The 16,590-nt window shown below is 38.9% G+C and overlaps 1 protein-coding gene across 2 annotated transcripts in view; it reads right to left on the reverse strand.

Annotated features, from left to right (window-relative positions):
* Positions 1 to 16,590, reverse strand: part of LOC144971362 (copine family protein 1-like) — a 46,454-nt gene that overhangs the window by 1,401 nt on the left and 28,463 nt on the right. For both annotated transcript variants that reach the window (XR_013645122.1, XM_078912152.1), the window contains 7 exons: positions 12,363 to 12,571; positions 11,599 to 11,762; positions 6,328 to 6,409; positions 4,940 to 5,040; positions 4,208 to 4,327; positions 3,274 to 3,405; positions 43 to 180 (listed from right to left, as the gene is read on the reverse strand). Coding sequence is in view for 1 of the 2 variants with exons in the window: in XM_078912152.1 (XP_078768278.1) it covers positions 43 to 180; positions 3,274 to 3,405; positions 4,208 to 4,327; positions 4,940 to 5,040; positions 6,328 to 6,409; positions 11,599 to 11,762; positions 12,363 to 12,477 (852 nt within the window). In the remaining variant the exon portion in view is untranslated. The remainder of the gene's footprint in view (positions 1 to 42; positions 181 to 3,273; positions 3,406 to 4,207; positions 4,328 to 4,939; positions 5,041 to 6,327; positions 6,410 to 11,598; positions 11,763 to 12,362; positions 12,572 to 16,590) is intronic.

Genomic DNA, 16,590 nt, shown 5'->3' on the forward strand with positions numbered 1-16,590 from the left:
GGAGCTGTAGTACCATATACAGATATAGAGATATGTACTCACATGCATGGTGTCCCATGGTCCATCTCCAACTCCCACAGTGATGATGGACAATGGAAAGTTAGATGCCTCTACGATGGCTTCTACCGTCGCCCTCTCATTGGTCACCTGACCATCAGCAACAATCACCAAAATGTGGTACTGTGGATAGCAAGTCAGACAGTTGTTGTTAAAATAAAACGTTTTAAAAAGTTGGCTTCTTCTTCTTCAAGTACCAAGTCTGTGCCAGACACCGGTGATCATGGCACGCCATTCAGCTCTCTGATCAAATAACATCAGGAAACGAATATAACTCTTTTCTTTCTTTGTCACCCAGCTGTTCAAACTATTCAAATATGTTTTTCTTGGTCTACCTTTACTCTTTCTACTTACTATCTTTCCTGTGAGAGCAAGATGTTGGCTACAATGTTCAATTGATTCGGTTTTATAAAAGAAAAACTACAGCAATGATTACAGTCTGTCGTTTTGAGTTCGTCATCTGACTGAAAGAAATAAAAATTATTAATGTGTTGTGTTTTTGTAATATATTTTTTTTACTTGATCATTTATATTGCATTGCGCAATATCCACAAAATAGTCTTCAAAGCACAATAAGGGGTCCCAAGCCAACGGCAATACTTAACATGTAGGCAAAGACAGGATGCCCGTTATGCGATATCAGAATTTTTTTCTTAACAGAGACAGCACTGTTAACAGCTGGGTACTCATTGCACACCTGAGTATGATGAGATAATGTGAGAAAAGCGCCTTTTACATGGACTAAATTATCTGCCAGTCAAATAAAGCAGAACTCGAGCCCTGGACCTTCCAGCCCAAAGGCTAGTGTCATAGGACTAGACCTTCTTCCTTCCTTCCCGGGTTCCATCTCTTTCCAGAGGTCGGATGTCATGGCCTTCCATCCTTCACGGTCCATTGCAGCCTCGTTACAGTCTGCCATGCGCCGTCCTGTAGCTTCCTTGATGCCATCTGTCCAGGATTTCCTTTGTCTTCCTTTGCCTCTCTTTCCTTCAATTCTTCCCTCCATTATCCTTTTTTCGAGACTATCATGTCTTCGCATATGTCCAAAATATGACAGCTTTTTGTGCTTCACAGTCAAAAGAAGTTCTTTTTGTTTTTGGCCCATTAGGTCGAGGACTTCGATGTTTGTTTTTCTTGCTGTCCAATGTTTGTTTTTCTTGCTGTCCAAGGTATTTTCAGTATTCTCCTGTACGTCCACATCTCAAAAGCTTCAATACGTTGTTCTGTCTGTGCGGTTAGTGTCCACGTTTCACAACGATAAAAGAAAATGGACCACACATAGCATTTGGTGCATCTCATTCGTGTTCTGATGGAGATATTTGTGTTGTTGAGGATTGGCTTTAGTTTCATGAACGCATTTTTGGCCAGCATTATTCGTCTCCTGATCTCTTTGTCAGACTTTGCATCGGATGTTACCAACTGCCCCAAGTACGTGAACTCCTTTACTTGTTCCACTGGACACTCTTCTATTTCTATATCTATTTCTATGGGCTCTTTCTTTTTTGTTATCACCATTGTTTTTGTCTTCTTCGCATTCATGAACAGCCCCTTTTTTTTACTCTCTTCGTTCACTTTTGAAAGTAGCTTCTGTAGGCCTTCCTTACTTTCCGTCAACAGGACAGTATCGTCAGCGTAACGTAGATTGTTGATGTTGTGGCCACCAACCTTCAACCCTTGTGCTATTTCTACTTGCCGAAAAATAGACTCTGTGTATAAATTAAACAAGCAAGGAGACATAACACATCCCTGGCGCACTCCTTTCTTGAGGACTAGACCACATAGCCGCAAATCTTCAACAACGAGGTGCGCCACTAGTTTTATCTTCCCCCACAACCAAAATGTGCGTGGTATGCGCCACGGCGCGCAACATACCGCACGACGAACAGATGGAGATAGCGAAAATAAACCATAACATAAAGTGCTATAAAACAAACAAGGAGCATGAAACCATCATACTACATTACCTTTTCTGAAAACAAATCCACTATAGTCAATATCGAGAGGCCTTCCGAAAGCTCCTACATCCCCAGTATTCTTTGTTTTTCATAATGTTCTAGTACGGGGTTTGAGAGGGGGAAGACTTTTTTTTTAAAAGTCTCCCCCCCCCCCCTCCCAAACCTCCTACTAGAAACCTATAAAAAACAAAGAATACTGGGGATGTAGGCGCTTTCGGAAGGCCTCCCTCAATATCATCGTAGCAGCTATTCCTTGACATTTCTTTTCATTATATAACCAATCTCAGCATACCATAAAATAACGTTTCTTTCATTTCTTTGTATTTATTAAACGAGTTATTTTTATCGTGCCCAATAACACAACGACCATGCGATTAAGTGTTATTGAACAACAAAAATATAACGAAATATAACGAAAGAATTCGTTTATTCCATCCATCCAAATAAGACTATTAGACATTGTGTAACCAAATGTTATGATGGCGTTTGGGAGGGGGGGGGACACTTTTTTTTAAATTTCCCCCTTTCCAAAACCCCTTACTAGAACATTATTTTTTAAAAAAGAATATGCTTTCGGAAGGCCTCCCATATCCATACTGCTCGCTACAAGCTACATTAGAAGATTTTGTTTCGCCAAATGGCGAGAGAGTATTGTTCTAAACAAAGCAGGTTACATCTTTGTGTAACTTAACTATCTAGTACTTCTATTCACCATAACCTGTATCTTTCTCCAACTGCTTGAATGACAATTTGACCCAAAAATAAAAACGTTGGATTTGTATTCATGCGCACCAAAATAAATTTCCCTTTATTCATCCCTAAGGGGAATTTTTTTCTTTAGGGTCTATTCCAAGGAAAGACTGGAATAACCCAGGCGTCAGCCGCAGTGCAGCGCCGCAAAGTGAGCTAAGGCTAGGTGACTTGCTCAAGGCCACACAACGCGGCGGGTAGTCAAACTCGGTACCTTTCGGGTACGAAGCAAAGACCATACCGCTGAGCCACGCTGTCTAGATCTATTCTTAATTACTGATCAGTTGTCTTTTACACCTTATTTCACACCAATAAAATGTGTAAAAATATTCTACAATCATTGAATAAAATGTTTATTCAACGCATTCAATGCGTTATTCAAAGATTACGTATTTACTAAGAAATGATAGGGATTTCCATTGAGAGGGGTGGAATAATACACTGTAAACAAATAGCCAGATTTCATTGGCTTAGAAAATTGAATATGAACCCAAGTACAACTTTTACTTACTGTTTTGGTGTTCCTGACAATTTCAATAGCTTTCCTGATGAGAGGAGCAAAGTTGGTGGGGCCTCCGAGTCTTACTTTGGGTGTAATCTGGTTGTAGATTTTCAACACTTCCTTGAATCCAGTTGGAAAGCTCTGCCATTAAAAACAATGTATATATTTATGGACTATATTTTGTGTATATAACCCAATAGTCGTGCTGTAGTCCTTCAGAACCATTTGGCCAATGGAGTTTATTCCGGTTTCTCTAGCTGGTCAATCGCAAAGTACTGTCCACCAGATCTACCCATTCGCTGAGAGAGAGAGAGAGAGAGAGAGAGAGAGAGAGAGAGAGAGAGAGAGAGAGAAAGAGAGAGAGAGAGAGAGAGAGAGAGAGAGAAAGAGGGAGGGCAGAAAGAGAGAGAGAGAGAGGAGAGAGAGAGAGAGGAGAGAGAGAGAGAGAGGGGCAGAAAGAGAGAGAAAGAGAAAGAGAGAGAGAGAGAGAGAGAGAGAGAGAGAGAGAGAGAGCGAGAGAGAGAAAGAGGACGGGACAGAAAGAGAGAGAGAGAGAGAAAGAGGGAGGGGCAGAAAGAGAGAGAGAGAGAGAGAGAGAGAGAGAGAGAGAGAAGAGGGAGGGGCAGAAAGAGAGAGAGAGAGAGAGAGAGAGAGAGAGCGAGAGAGAGAAAGAGGAAGGGACAGAAACGGAGAGAGGGAGAGAGAGAGAGAGAGAGAGAGAGAGGATAGATGGAGGGCAGAAAGAGAGAGAGAGAGAGAGAGAGAGAGGAGAGAGAGAGAGAGAAGAGAGAGAGAGAGAGAGAGAGAGAGAAGAGGAAGACAGAAAGAGAGAGAGAGAGAGAGAGAGAGAGAGAGAGAGAGAGAGAGGGAGGGGCAGAAAGAGAGAGAGAGAGAGAGAGAGAGAGAGAGAGAGAGAGAGACTTGTAATCCGTTTTGTACAGACCTGTTCATTTTTCAGACTGAAGACAGAGTGGTCCTTGGTAAAGGCATCCCCGAATCCAAAGGCTGGAATGATGCCATGTCCATCGAAGGGTTCTAGGGTCTCTCCCAGGGTACCAATCACCTGGGGGTGGGTGTGAGGGATGATGGTGATATTATTATTATGATGATGGTGATATGACGATGATGACGATGGTGATGGTGATGATGATGAAGAAGATGATAACTGTTATGGTGTATTATTATCATTGGGTTATTGCCCTTTGCAATTGTATAACCAAATTTATATTTCCATTAATAATACACCTAATTACGTCTAGTTACTTCTAAATAATGTCACAATTGAATACATTTTAAGAATACATTATATTCGTATCGTTAAGTTAACTACACTTGTACATTGACGTTATATTACATAACGTATATTCCTTTTTATGTATATTTCTATACTGCCATGTTTAATATTGCTAAGTCTGTGATATATAATTTAAAGAGTTGAAAATAAAGTAACTTGATTGGCTACCAATGAGTGTCTTCCCTGTCAGTCATTTTATGCACTGCCTTTGGTGCTTAACAATAACAATGATATTGATGGTGGTGATGATTATGATGATGATAATGATGATGATGATGATGATAACAATGATATTGATGGTGGTGATGATTATGATGATGATAACGAAGATGACGATATTGAGGATGATGACGATGGCGACGACGACTATATCATCCTTACATTTTGATATGGGTTCGGTATGTTTTCCCTGATGTCGTGCAGGCATTTTCCACCAAAAGTCTTCTTCCCTTGTAGGTAATTGGAACCTGTGTAGTCAATTCCTGGAAAACAAGACATGGAATAAATCTACTTGTAACAACAACAAAAATAATAAATAAATAAATAAAACTAAATGAAATAAATTAAAATAAATACAATTCCCTTTATTCATCCCACAGGGGAAATTTGTCTCTAGGGTCTAATCCAAGGGAAGACTGGAATAACCCAGGCGTAAGCCGCAGTGACGCAGTGCAGCCAGCGACGCAAATTGAGCTTGGGCGAGGTGACTTGCTCAGGTCCACACAGCGCAGCGGCGGGTGATCGAACTCGGTACCTTTCGGGTACGAAGCAAAGACCGTACGGCTGAGTCACGCTGGCCCCTACCTGCCTAAATTAATGTCTGTGGTGAATTTGGGATGACTAGAACTACAGGAAAGCATCGGACACAGCTTGTGGATTAGTATTGTGTTCAAGATGTGCGGCTATGTGGTCTTGTGGTAAGACACTCCCTTTTGGATCGGAAGGTTCTGGGTTCGAGCATCGCTCGGTGCATATTCAGTCCTTGGAAACGAAAAGGCTCTTTACTCACATTCTCTAAGCGTACTCAGGTGTAAAATGAGTACCTGGCCGTTAACAGCGTTGTCTCTGGCTGAAAAAAAAATTGTAATATCGCCTAAAAGGCGCCATGTCCCGTCCTACATTTAAGTGTTGCTGTTGGCCCTTTGTAATGGATATTACGCTATATCAGATACCGGAGCTTACTCAATGTCTCAATCGTTTCTAGGTTACATGTTTGTGTTGAGAATATGGTTATATTATAGCTTAAATGCTGGCAAACAAGGTTAGCGGCGAGTGTGTGTTGAACCCATGACCTCAAGGGGTCGGGGAGAAAGGTTCAGGATAGATATAGAGTTTGATACCACTTTTTTTTTTTTTTGGAGTGGTGGATAGCACATACAGTAGAGCCACGCTCCATCCGGCTAGGTGGAGTTGTCGTACCAGTAAGGTCGCGGGTTCGAGCCCCCATCGCCGCCGCGAAAATTTTTATTCTCTATTTATTGTCTTCTGGGACTTTCCTACTCTCTTCATTTCTTGTTATATAAAAACTCAATTCATTATTATTATGATATATAAGATGTGCAAAGTACTTGCCCTTGCATAATTATTACTTTTTTTCTGAGACAAATTATAGGCGTATCTAGTATCAACGCTAATGTTTTTAGTTTTTACATGTTAACGGTAGTTGAATAAAACTATGTAAGTACATGCTCATTTTTAATACATTTTTCCAATTTTGAAAAAGAGCAAAAATCTCTAGGATTGAGTGAGTTAATATAAATAAAATTTACCAAAGATGAGATTTGCAAAGTCCAATCCGGCAGAACTCATAATGGCGCTGACTTCATCAAGGGACGTAACTTGGCTAGCCACCTGGTCAAACAGGAGTTTTCAAAAGTTATACATAGTTACACATACTAGATAGACGCTATTTTAAATTTCAATTCCGTATTCTGTGTTTTCACGGGAAACACTAGCACACAAAATTGTAACAATAAATGTGAGCTTTTACTGATACTATGCGTGTCGTTAAAAACTCACAAAACCCGCCAGACGGATATATAACGTACCAAGACACGTGTAACCTTAAACATTTATATAGTCTGATTAACACAAATTAGTGAGATCTACTCATAAAAAGTAATAATAATATAAATAATTTATATAGCGCCAAGTTATTAAGAATTGCTCACTGGCGCTTCACATCAACACATCATGTAGCATATACAAATATACAGCTGGCATGTTAAAAACCACATAAATACGATGATAAAATAGTATAATATAATAAAATACATACTAAGAGTCCAAAGTACATGCCCCACACAGAAGCTCAGTTCTTAACCGTTTTCTAAAAGCAAGTGGATTTTCAATATTTTTAGTTTCAATACTGAGGGGGGGGGGGGGGGGCATGGTGGTCAAAGGATTTCTCATGAAAAACTATCAAACGATTTTGGGGGGTTCTATCAGGAGATTTAAATTGGCAGATCTTAAATTTCGACTGGGTTCATAAAGGTGGATACGCTCTTGAAGGTAAACAGGAGCAGAATTGTTTAAACAATTGAAAATTTGGGTACGTATTTTAAATTCAATTTTAAACTTGACAGATAGCCAGTGTAGGTACTTAAAATGGGGGGGTCAAATTATCCTCAATTTTTTTATCCTTTTAACTAATTATTATCACATTTTGGCAAATGGTCAACCCGAGATATTACCATTGTGACAGGATTGGTCGCACTTTTTAAAAATTTTAGGCCAGTTTGACATTGTGAGACTTGAGGGGGGGGGGGGGGATAATATTTTTTTAAAACAAAAAAACAAGTGGCCCATTATTTGTCGCTTCTTTGAGAAGTTTAAAAACAATTTAAAAAGGGTAATTAATTTATTGTGAAAAGCTTAATTTTTGAAAAATGAAGAAAAGAAACCAAAAAAATTTTAAAACGTTTGAATTTATGACAATACAAAGTAGCACACAATAGCTTTATTGGGACCTTTATACACAAACACACACACACACACACACACACACACACACACACACACATATATATATATATATATATATATATATATATATATATATATATATACTATATATATATATGTGTGTGTGTGTGTGTGTGTGTGTGTGTGTGTGTGTTATATGAGTGTTGGTGAGTACTTGTAAACATAAGAGGCAATACAGACATCGAACTACGGACTTATCGTTAGCCTAGGAGGTGTGACCAACACTGAAACGATCGGCCCGACAAAATACAATGTGAGTGTCCTTATATATATATATTGCTATGTAGGTAAATTAAGATGTTCGTTTAATTGCCAATCTTTGTTCATATTTTTATAATCGCTTAATTCTTCTTCTTTGGGTTTGTTTAAAATCGTACTCAAACAGGTTCACCATAAAAAACATCATCAAAGAATTCACTATTGCAAAGTGTCAACTTGATAAGTAAATTCTGTTCTTGCTTTCCGTGTTTTTTTCATGAGCTAGGAACAAAAAAGGGGCGTCAAACATTACGGATTGGTGGGTGAACTACGAATTCCAAATCAAATTCCTTCTTGCAGGGTCACTCCTTACAGTAAGTCCTCTATTCTTTTACAAATTATACATTTTGTGGGTTAACGTTAAGGGTGTTAATGAGTATTTTGTATTCTTCATTTCAATTGGATTCAATAGTCTGATGTCACGTCGCCCAGCAACGGCGGACATCGTGGTTCTAAACAAACAAAACTCGGTACTTTTTAGTATTCATGCTGACTAGAACTTTTCACATGTCTTGTCTCTGGATAAGTGACGTATTCGCCACCATTAGAAGCTGATGCCTTTTGGAGATAAAGGCGTTGAAATCGAACTTGAAGACTACAAAATAAAAACCCAAAAAAGGCCAAGAAAATTTCCTAACACATTCGTGAAAATATACTGAGAAACAAAGGGAGCATAATTAGGGGAAATGTAAATTCATAAAATAAAATAAAATAAAATAAACCTGTTTAAAATGGAGGCAGAAGAATTGCTAATACGTCAAAATTAATGTAAACAGGCTTGGAGAAAAGCCTGTTCAAATTATGATTATGGTATATTAAAAAAAAACAGAATATAACATCTGATCTTAAAATTATAAATCTAAGTTCAAAAGAAAATAAACAAAAACAAAAAACAAAAAGAAAAACAAAACAAAAACCAGCGTTGCAAATAAAGTCATTGGACAGAATACAAAAGGGGAATAACGTATATGTATATGTTAGCAGGTCTAATAACCGAATGCAATTATGGGCTTGATTTAACACTGTTGTAATGGACGATATTTTACGTTCGTTTGAGAGTATCTTCATGACAATAATAAGCCCATTACAATTTGGGTTATCAGACCTGGCAATAAGTACGCGTCGGGAATAACCAATAATAAAATAATTAATTCTACTACAGTAACTGAAATCCACCAGCCACAATCAAACAATCAACACTAACTACAACCTACCTGAGCATGGAAATCATCCTGAAATAAATTGCTTTAATATTTAGCATGCAAAGCCGTTATTTAGCTACGAAAATAAATACATTGCTTCTGAATGAGGGAACATTTTAGGGAAAGTTGTTGAAGAAGATAGCCAGCAGGTGAATCAGAATATACGATTCATACACTCGTGCTTTTTGGAATTCGGAACGTATTCCCAACCCCCGCATTGGGAACAAAGTTTGAATTCCAAAACGCGAGAGTGTAAGAAATCTATTATTCTACCCTTCAATCGATACTATGTATTTCGCCATCTTTGAGTAAAAGACATGTATAAAACATTAAAATTATACTTCTTTTTAAAGAATCTGGTTTTAGTGACATTTACGCTTGATAATCTGACGTCATAAATTATAATTGTAAACATGTTATCATTGGCATCACTATGTAGGAAGACGGGTGGAAAAATGATGCTTTTGAAATCAATCGCCTTGTTTTAATGGTTGATGGAAAGCGTTTGTTTGTTTTGTTTTTAAGGGTTTTACGGCGCTTGCAACACATCAAGGTCATATCAGCGCCGGTAAAAAGGAAGAAAATGGGATAGTAAAAAGTTCTAGAATTACAATTAAAGCACAAAAGAAAAGGTGAGACAAAGGGGTATTGGTTCAAATAGGGAACAGATGTAGATTCCAAGAGCACACCGTCAAAGTACTTAGTTTGAGATCACCTAAAAGTCTCATCCAGACACAAGCATAGGTCCCAACTAAGAGGAATACACTCAAATTTTTACAAATCATATAATATAATTTGTAAACTAAACATACTGCAGTGCATAACAGAGAGATAATTTACAAGGAAAAAAATATCATCATCTCCCAAAACTATAACTATACATTCAACTGAAATCAAGTAGGTAAAAGAACCTGCCGGGGTCCGGACAGCTCAGTTGGGAGAGCACTCTCTACAGACGCAAGGGGTCTGAGGAGATCGATCCTGAGTGATATTTAGACCGCCCAGCAGTGATTGGGTAGCTAGGTCTGATAGATCCGGTGGAAAATACTTTGTGATAGAGTAGCATCCTATCCTAAGAGTAGCAAACAATTGTTATTGTCTATTTCACGCTATAGAAACTGAGATTAAATTTTTAAAAACAATTAAAACAAAATAAAATTCCTTTTATTTATCCCCAATGGGAAATTTGTCTTTAGGGGCTATGAATGGAATAACCCAGGTGTCAGCAGAGGCAGAGCAGCAAAGTGAGCTAGGGCGAGGTGAATTCCTCAAGGCCACACAACGAGGCTGGTAGTCGAACTCGGTACCTTTTGGGTTCGAAGCAAAGACCGTACCGTTGAGCCACGCTGTCCCCTAATTGGAATACGGGGATAAACTCCAGAACCCTGGGCCTAATGGCTCTGAAGGGTCATTAATGTCTTCATCCCGACAGAATATTGGGTTGATATGATGGTGGCTTTCAAAAACATGTGAAAGATGAACCTAGTTCATTTCTAAGATTTTTAACCCCCAACCTGCTCACTTGGACAACATGGATGATTCCTGTTGACATCAGACACCATGTTTGATGGATTATCTACATTCCTTCGTGGAATGCCTAGACAATGATATCTTATGGTGTCGTAGCGGAAGTTCATTTTTTCCCACTAATCAAACTGCTCAAACTGCTTCACAATATTCCATTCATTCCCACAGTTCTATCTAATTCCTGATCGAAAACGTGGTCCCCTTAAATCGAATTTGCCTTATCTACATCCCTAGGGTGTTCAGTCAGGGCCGACGTGCATGTATTTGCAGGTCTGCTAATCCAACGCAATCATGGGCTTGATATAACATTGTTGTAATAGATAGTATAAAGTCTCTAATCTATTAATCAACAACTGTGGACGATCGAAGTGATTTTACTTAATAAAGTCTCTAATTCATCAACTAAAAGCTGTTGACGATCGAAGTGATTTTACTTAATAAAGTCTCTAATTCATCAACTAAAAGCTGTTGACGATCGAAGTGATTTTACTTAATAAAGTCTCTAATTCATCAACTAAAAGCTGTTGACGATCGAAGTGATTTTACAAAAAAAAAGCATAAAATTCATCAATCAAAAACTCATATTTACTGTCTGCTAAATAATCATGTAAATCATGGAAATATTCTACCCCTCTCCCTAAATAGTAACGCGTAATGATATCAAGCTTACAATAATAATTTGTGACACGAGATTATCAAACGTTGAATTTCACTAAAATGAGATTTTTTGGGGGAAAAAAAAGAATTATATCATTTAAATATTTTTGAAAATGTCTTTTACTTAGAGATGACGAAATCGGTATCAATTGAGGGGTAGAATAAAAGATGTCTTACATTCTTGTGTTTTGGAATTCGAACTTTGTTCCCAACGCGCACTCGTAAGCTCATGCAGCGGTTGGGAACACGTCCTGAATTCTAAAAAGCAAGGATGTAAGAATCCCTACTATTCTGAGTTGGTTTGAGAGCGTGTCCATTACATCAATGAGCCCGTAACAAGGTGGATTATCAAACCTGTAAAGAAGTGTACGTCGCTCAATGCTAAACCAAATAACTGGTGTCGTTGTTTACCTCATGCACAGATTCCTTTTCAAACAAATCGTACAGAGACTGAGTCCTGTCTGTTTGGGCAAATGCTATCTTCTTCTTGGTGGCCTCAATCACCTCTTCCTCTACAGGAAGGCCTTCGTTCAACGGTGACTCTTCTGCAGACTTCTTCGACTTCTGTATCGGTTCTAATAAATGAAAACGAAATGAAATTTTAAAAGTTGAATTTTCGATTGAAAAGAGAAAAAAACAAAGGTTCAGTTTAAAAGCTCTCGCACTAGTATAATATGAAGATATAAATATAAGAAGAAGTTTAATTTTAAGGGAGGAAATAATACAACAAACCCCAACTTAATAAACGTAAATGAAAATGTGATAAACAGTTACATTTTAAACAGAAAAAAGGGTTAAGTTTATAAACCTTCATAAATGCAAAGAGAAAAGAAATGATTGAATTTCAAACATGAAAAGGGATGCGATTCCTCCTTGTCCGTTACCACCATTACTACAACCACTACCAATAGCACCACCACCGCCTCATCATCATCACATCACCATCATCTTTGACGTTCGTGTTGTCATCATCAACAACAACTACAACAACAACTACAACACCACCACCAACAACAACAACAACAGCGGGAGCAGCAACAACAACAACAACGACAGCGCAGCAGCAAAAACAACAACAACAAAGAAAATCGAGAACAACAACAACACGTTAAATAAAATGTCAGGCTGAAAGCAATGAAAAGGAATCTAGAAATAAATGACGAATCTCCACACACCTTCGACAACTTCAGCTTTGGAAGGGCGGCTTTTCCTCTTCAGACACACATAGAGCAACACCATGAGAATGACGAACACGCAGGTGACACTAACTCCAACCACTGCTGGGTCCATGCTGTTTGTTGACTGCTACAATCACTCCTGTCCAAATCTTATGTCTTCCTCTGCCTCCCGCTCGACTTCCTTCTTCTTAGCTCCTTTGTCAGAACTGAGGACAATATAAATGAGTTTTTAAAAATAAAATGAATTAACCATTTAAACGCAGTGTTCGATCATAACCTAACCTGCCAATGTCAGTGAGAGAAGATCTCACCGACTCCACCAAGTAACAGCGACCAGATGTGAGCTTCAATAGGTGCGTTGCGCTTGGCTAAGAAGCTCACAACATTGCCATCCGGAAGTATAACGGACCAACACACAACTATGAGTAACCATGAATTTTTATAGTTCGGATAATACAGTTTAGTGATAATTACTCAAAAACATGGATGGAAAAAACAAAAACAAAACAAAACAAAAACAAAACAAAAAAAAAATAAAAAAAATAAAAAAGAAGAAAACAAAGACCTGAGTGACGTCAACTTCGTTCTATCTGTATAATCTGACTGACACATACTCTATAACTAGAACAAAATTGACGTCACTCGGGTCTTTTTTTTTATTTATTTTTTTTGCTATCGACTTTTATTTATTTATTGACTTAGAGTCACGAAACCCCGATAGAAAAATGCAAGTTTGTTTTGCTCAAGAATATGACAGTGTCAGTGACTCAAATTGACTCAATTAACGACATTAGGCGGACCTTCCTGGCATGATGCACTATATAAAAGTCTATTGTTGCGGCCGTACCACGCTGAAAAATATTAGTGAAGCTGAATGTTCGGATGACAGGCAAGAAATTGGGATAATACGCTTCAACAGTCGTAACGTCACTTCCCTCGTAATGGCGCATGGTAACTTAGTAAATGGGTCTAAACTATCGGAACAATGGCGGACGCCCTTATGAAATACTGCTCCGACGAGCATAAAAGCGTATTGAGAGGGGGGAAAAAACCCATAAATCTGATCATGTTTTGATTTTTACACATTCTGGTCACAAGACATATGAAAAGTTCTAGCCAACATGAAGAATAAAAAGTACCGATTTTCTTTGTTTAGAACCACGATGGTCGCCGTTGCTGGGCGACGTGACATCAGACTATTGAATTCAATTATGGTCGGACACATCGGCTTGTATCCCAGAATGAAAAAAAAAAAGATCGGGAACTTCTAGAGAAGCAAAAGGATTTTAATAGCTGACGACGAGTATGTAGATAGAACGAAGTTGACGTCACTCTGGTTTTTGTTATTGTTAAAAGACGTCATCTTCGAACTATCTATAGTATTTAGATCAGACCATAACGAGTCGGTAAACATCCGTGTAAATATAAGCTAGATTTGACACCGTTAATTTGATTCATTAGTCTGAAGTCACGTCCGCCCAGCAACCAGCAGCTTGGTTTTAAACAAAGAAAATCGGTACTTTTTATTCTTCATGCTGGCTAGCCCTTTTTCGTATGTCATGTGATCAGAATGAATAAAATTCAAAACATGATCTGATTTATAATGTTTTTCTCCTCTGGATACACTTTTATGCTCGTCGGAGAAGTATTTCATTATGGCGTCCGCCATTATTCCGAAGTTTAGAACCAGTTACTAAGTTACTATTGGTCATTACGAGGTTAGTGACGTCACGACTGTTGAAGTCTATTGCAGGTTCTACTTGAGTTTGAGCTTTTTCTTTTTCTTCTATAGCGCAATATCCACTAAACGTGCTCAAAGCGCTTTAGAAAGGTCCCTGAACAACAGCAACACGTACCATGTAGAACGAAACGTGACGCTTGTTAGGCGATATTACAATTTTTATTCTCCTATAGAGGCAACGTGGTTAACGACCAGGTACTCGTTTTATACATGAGTATGGGGAGTGAATGTGAGTAACGAACCTTTTCCAAGGACTCTACTATGCGCCGAGCGAGGCTCGAACCTTGACATTCCGATCCAAAAGCGAATGTCATATCACAAGACCACATGGCTTCTTGCTTCAGATGGGTGATTGCTTCTCATGGAATTCTCTCTGACAATAAACGTTGTACTTCCTGATGGCAATGTTGTGAATTTCTTAGCCAAGCGCACAGCATCTATACCCTCACGCCCAATCCTATTGTGCGGCTATGTGGTCTAATGGTATGACACTCGCTTTCGGATCGGAAGGTCCTGGGCTCGAGCCTCGCGCTCGGCGCATAGTTGAGGCCTTGGAAAAGGCTCTTTACTCACATTCTCTCACCGTACCTGGCCGTTAACAGCGTTATCCTTGTCCGAAAATTGTAATATTGCCTAACAGGCGTCATGTCCCGTCCTACATGTTAAATGTTGCTGTTGACCAGGGACCCCTTGTAAAGCGCTTTGAGCACATTTAGTGGATATTGCGCTATATCAAGCTCAATCAATTTTTTTTAGTTTACAAACAATAGAAGTTGACATCGCTTTGCTCTGTGTTGTTATAAATTGCTATTTGTGTGCTTAATTCTCATAAGATTCGATCAATCTTCTAACGTTATATAAAGTTAAACATAACTTTCTGTGATGATACGATTGATCTGGCGTGTAGAACAAGTGAGTATTTTACCAAATCAAACACATGCCCTCATAATGTATGCTAATACCGGAGACAGCGATATATTTTCATTTTAGTTTCCGGTAATAGGGTGCTGTTTACTCAGTTTAGCACATGAATTGTTTACATTCCGACGACTGTCCGAGCGGCGTAGTTATGATCTCTTCCAGTAACGATGAACCCACACCGGAGACTGACTCTTGACGACCCGGCACTGCCGTCCGCTGCCGTCTTCCGGATAAAGACGTAGGGCACGGACAAAATACTAAGAATAAAGAAAACAGCACCTAGACCTACCCATACCACGCTCCCGATGTCCTCTGGCATATTTTTTTTTTCGAGCTTGGTATTTGTAGGTCTATCGGCTCCTTTATTCTTAGTATTTTGTCCGTGCCCGACGTCTTTATCCGGAAGACCGCAGAGGACGGCAGTGCCGCGGGTCGTCGGAGTCAGTCTCCGGTGTGGATTAGCCCTAAGTGTCGATTATATTTGATGGTGATTATGACTAAACACATCCTACTCCAATCTTGTCTAAATCATCGATAATGAACAGAGATTTTTTAAAATGAGCTTTATATAGCTCAATATCCAGTAAATGTGCTCAAAGCGCTTTACAAGGGTTGCCTGGTCAACAGCAACATTTAACATGTAGGACGGGACGCCTGTTAGGCGATATTACAATTTTTCAGACAAAGACAATGCTGTTAACGGCCAGGTACTCATTTTACACCTGAGTACGGTGAGAGAAGGTGAGTAAAGAGCCTTTTCCAAGGACTCAACTATGCGCCGAGCGCGTGGCTCGAACCCAGGACCTTCCGATCCGAAAGCGAGTGTCATACCACTAGACCACATAGCCGCCTTTACTATAGACCATTTCGACACGGCTGGTGGTTTTGATTTCTCGTTGGATAGATCGATGTCTGTAAACAGTACAGACAGCTGATTGCTCGCGGGTGCTTTCCACAAAGGATCAATAATCCAAGCAAAGACAGTGTGTATTTAATTCAACACTTTTGTTTGATTAGCATTGTCATATTTCTTTCAAGAGGTTTCTAATGGCTGAGTGGTAGAAACACTCGCTTCGTAAGGAAAGGGACTGGTATTCATTTCCAGTGGGTTCAATGTGGTTTAGGCCCCACTGTCCAACCAGCAGTGGTTGGGTAACTGGGTTTCTTAGGTCTGGCGGAAAGGCTTAATTGAAACTCCAGACTAATCGGCCATACTAATCATTTGACGTATTTTGGAAGATTAAAAAAAAAACACTTATCGAAACTTTGGTAAAATATTTCTTTGTTTTTAAGGAATTGTCCGGCGCTTGCAACACATTAAGGTCATATCAGGAAGAAAATGGGATAGTAAAAGTTCTATAATTACAATTAAAGAACCCAAGAAAAGGGAAGACAAAGGGAAATTGGTTTAAATAGGAAATAGATGAAGATTCCAAGAGCACACTATCAAAGTACTTAGTTTGAGATCACGCAAAATTCTCACCAAGACACGAGAACAGGTCCCGACTGAGAGGAATACACTAAAATGTTTACAAATCATATATAATATGTAAACAAAACACA

The sequence above is a fragment of the Berghia stephanieae genome, chromosome 4 (genome assembly GCF_034508935.2).
Source record: "Berghia stephanieae isolate SIO BIC M18660-M18661 chromosome 4, UCSD_Bste_1.3, whole genome shotgun sequence".
NCBI lineage: Eukaryota > Metazoa > Mollusca > Gastropoda > Nudibranchia > Aeolidiidae > Berghia > Berghia stephanieae.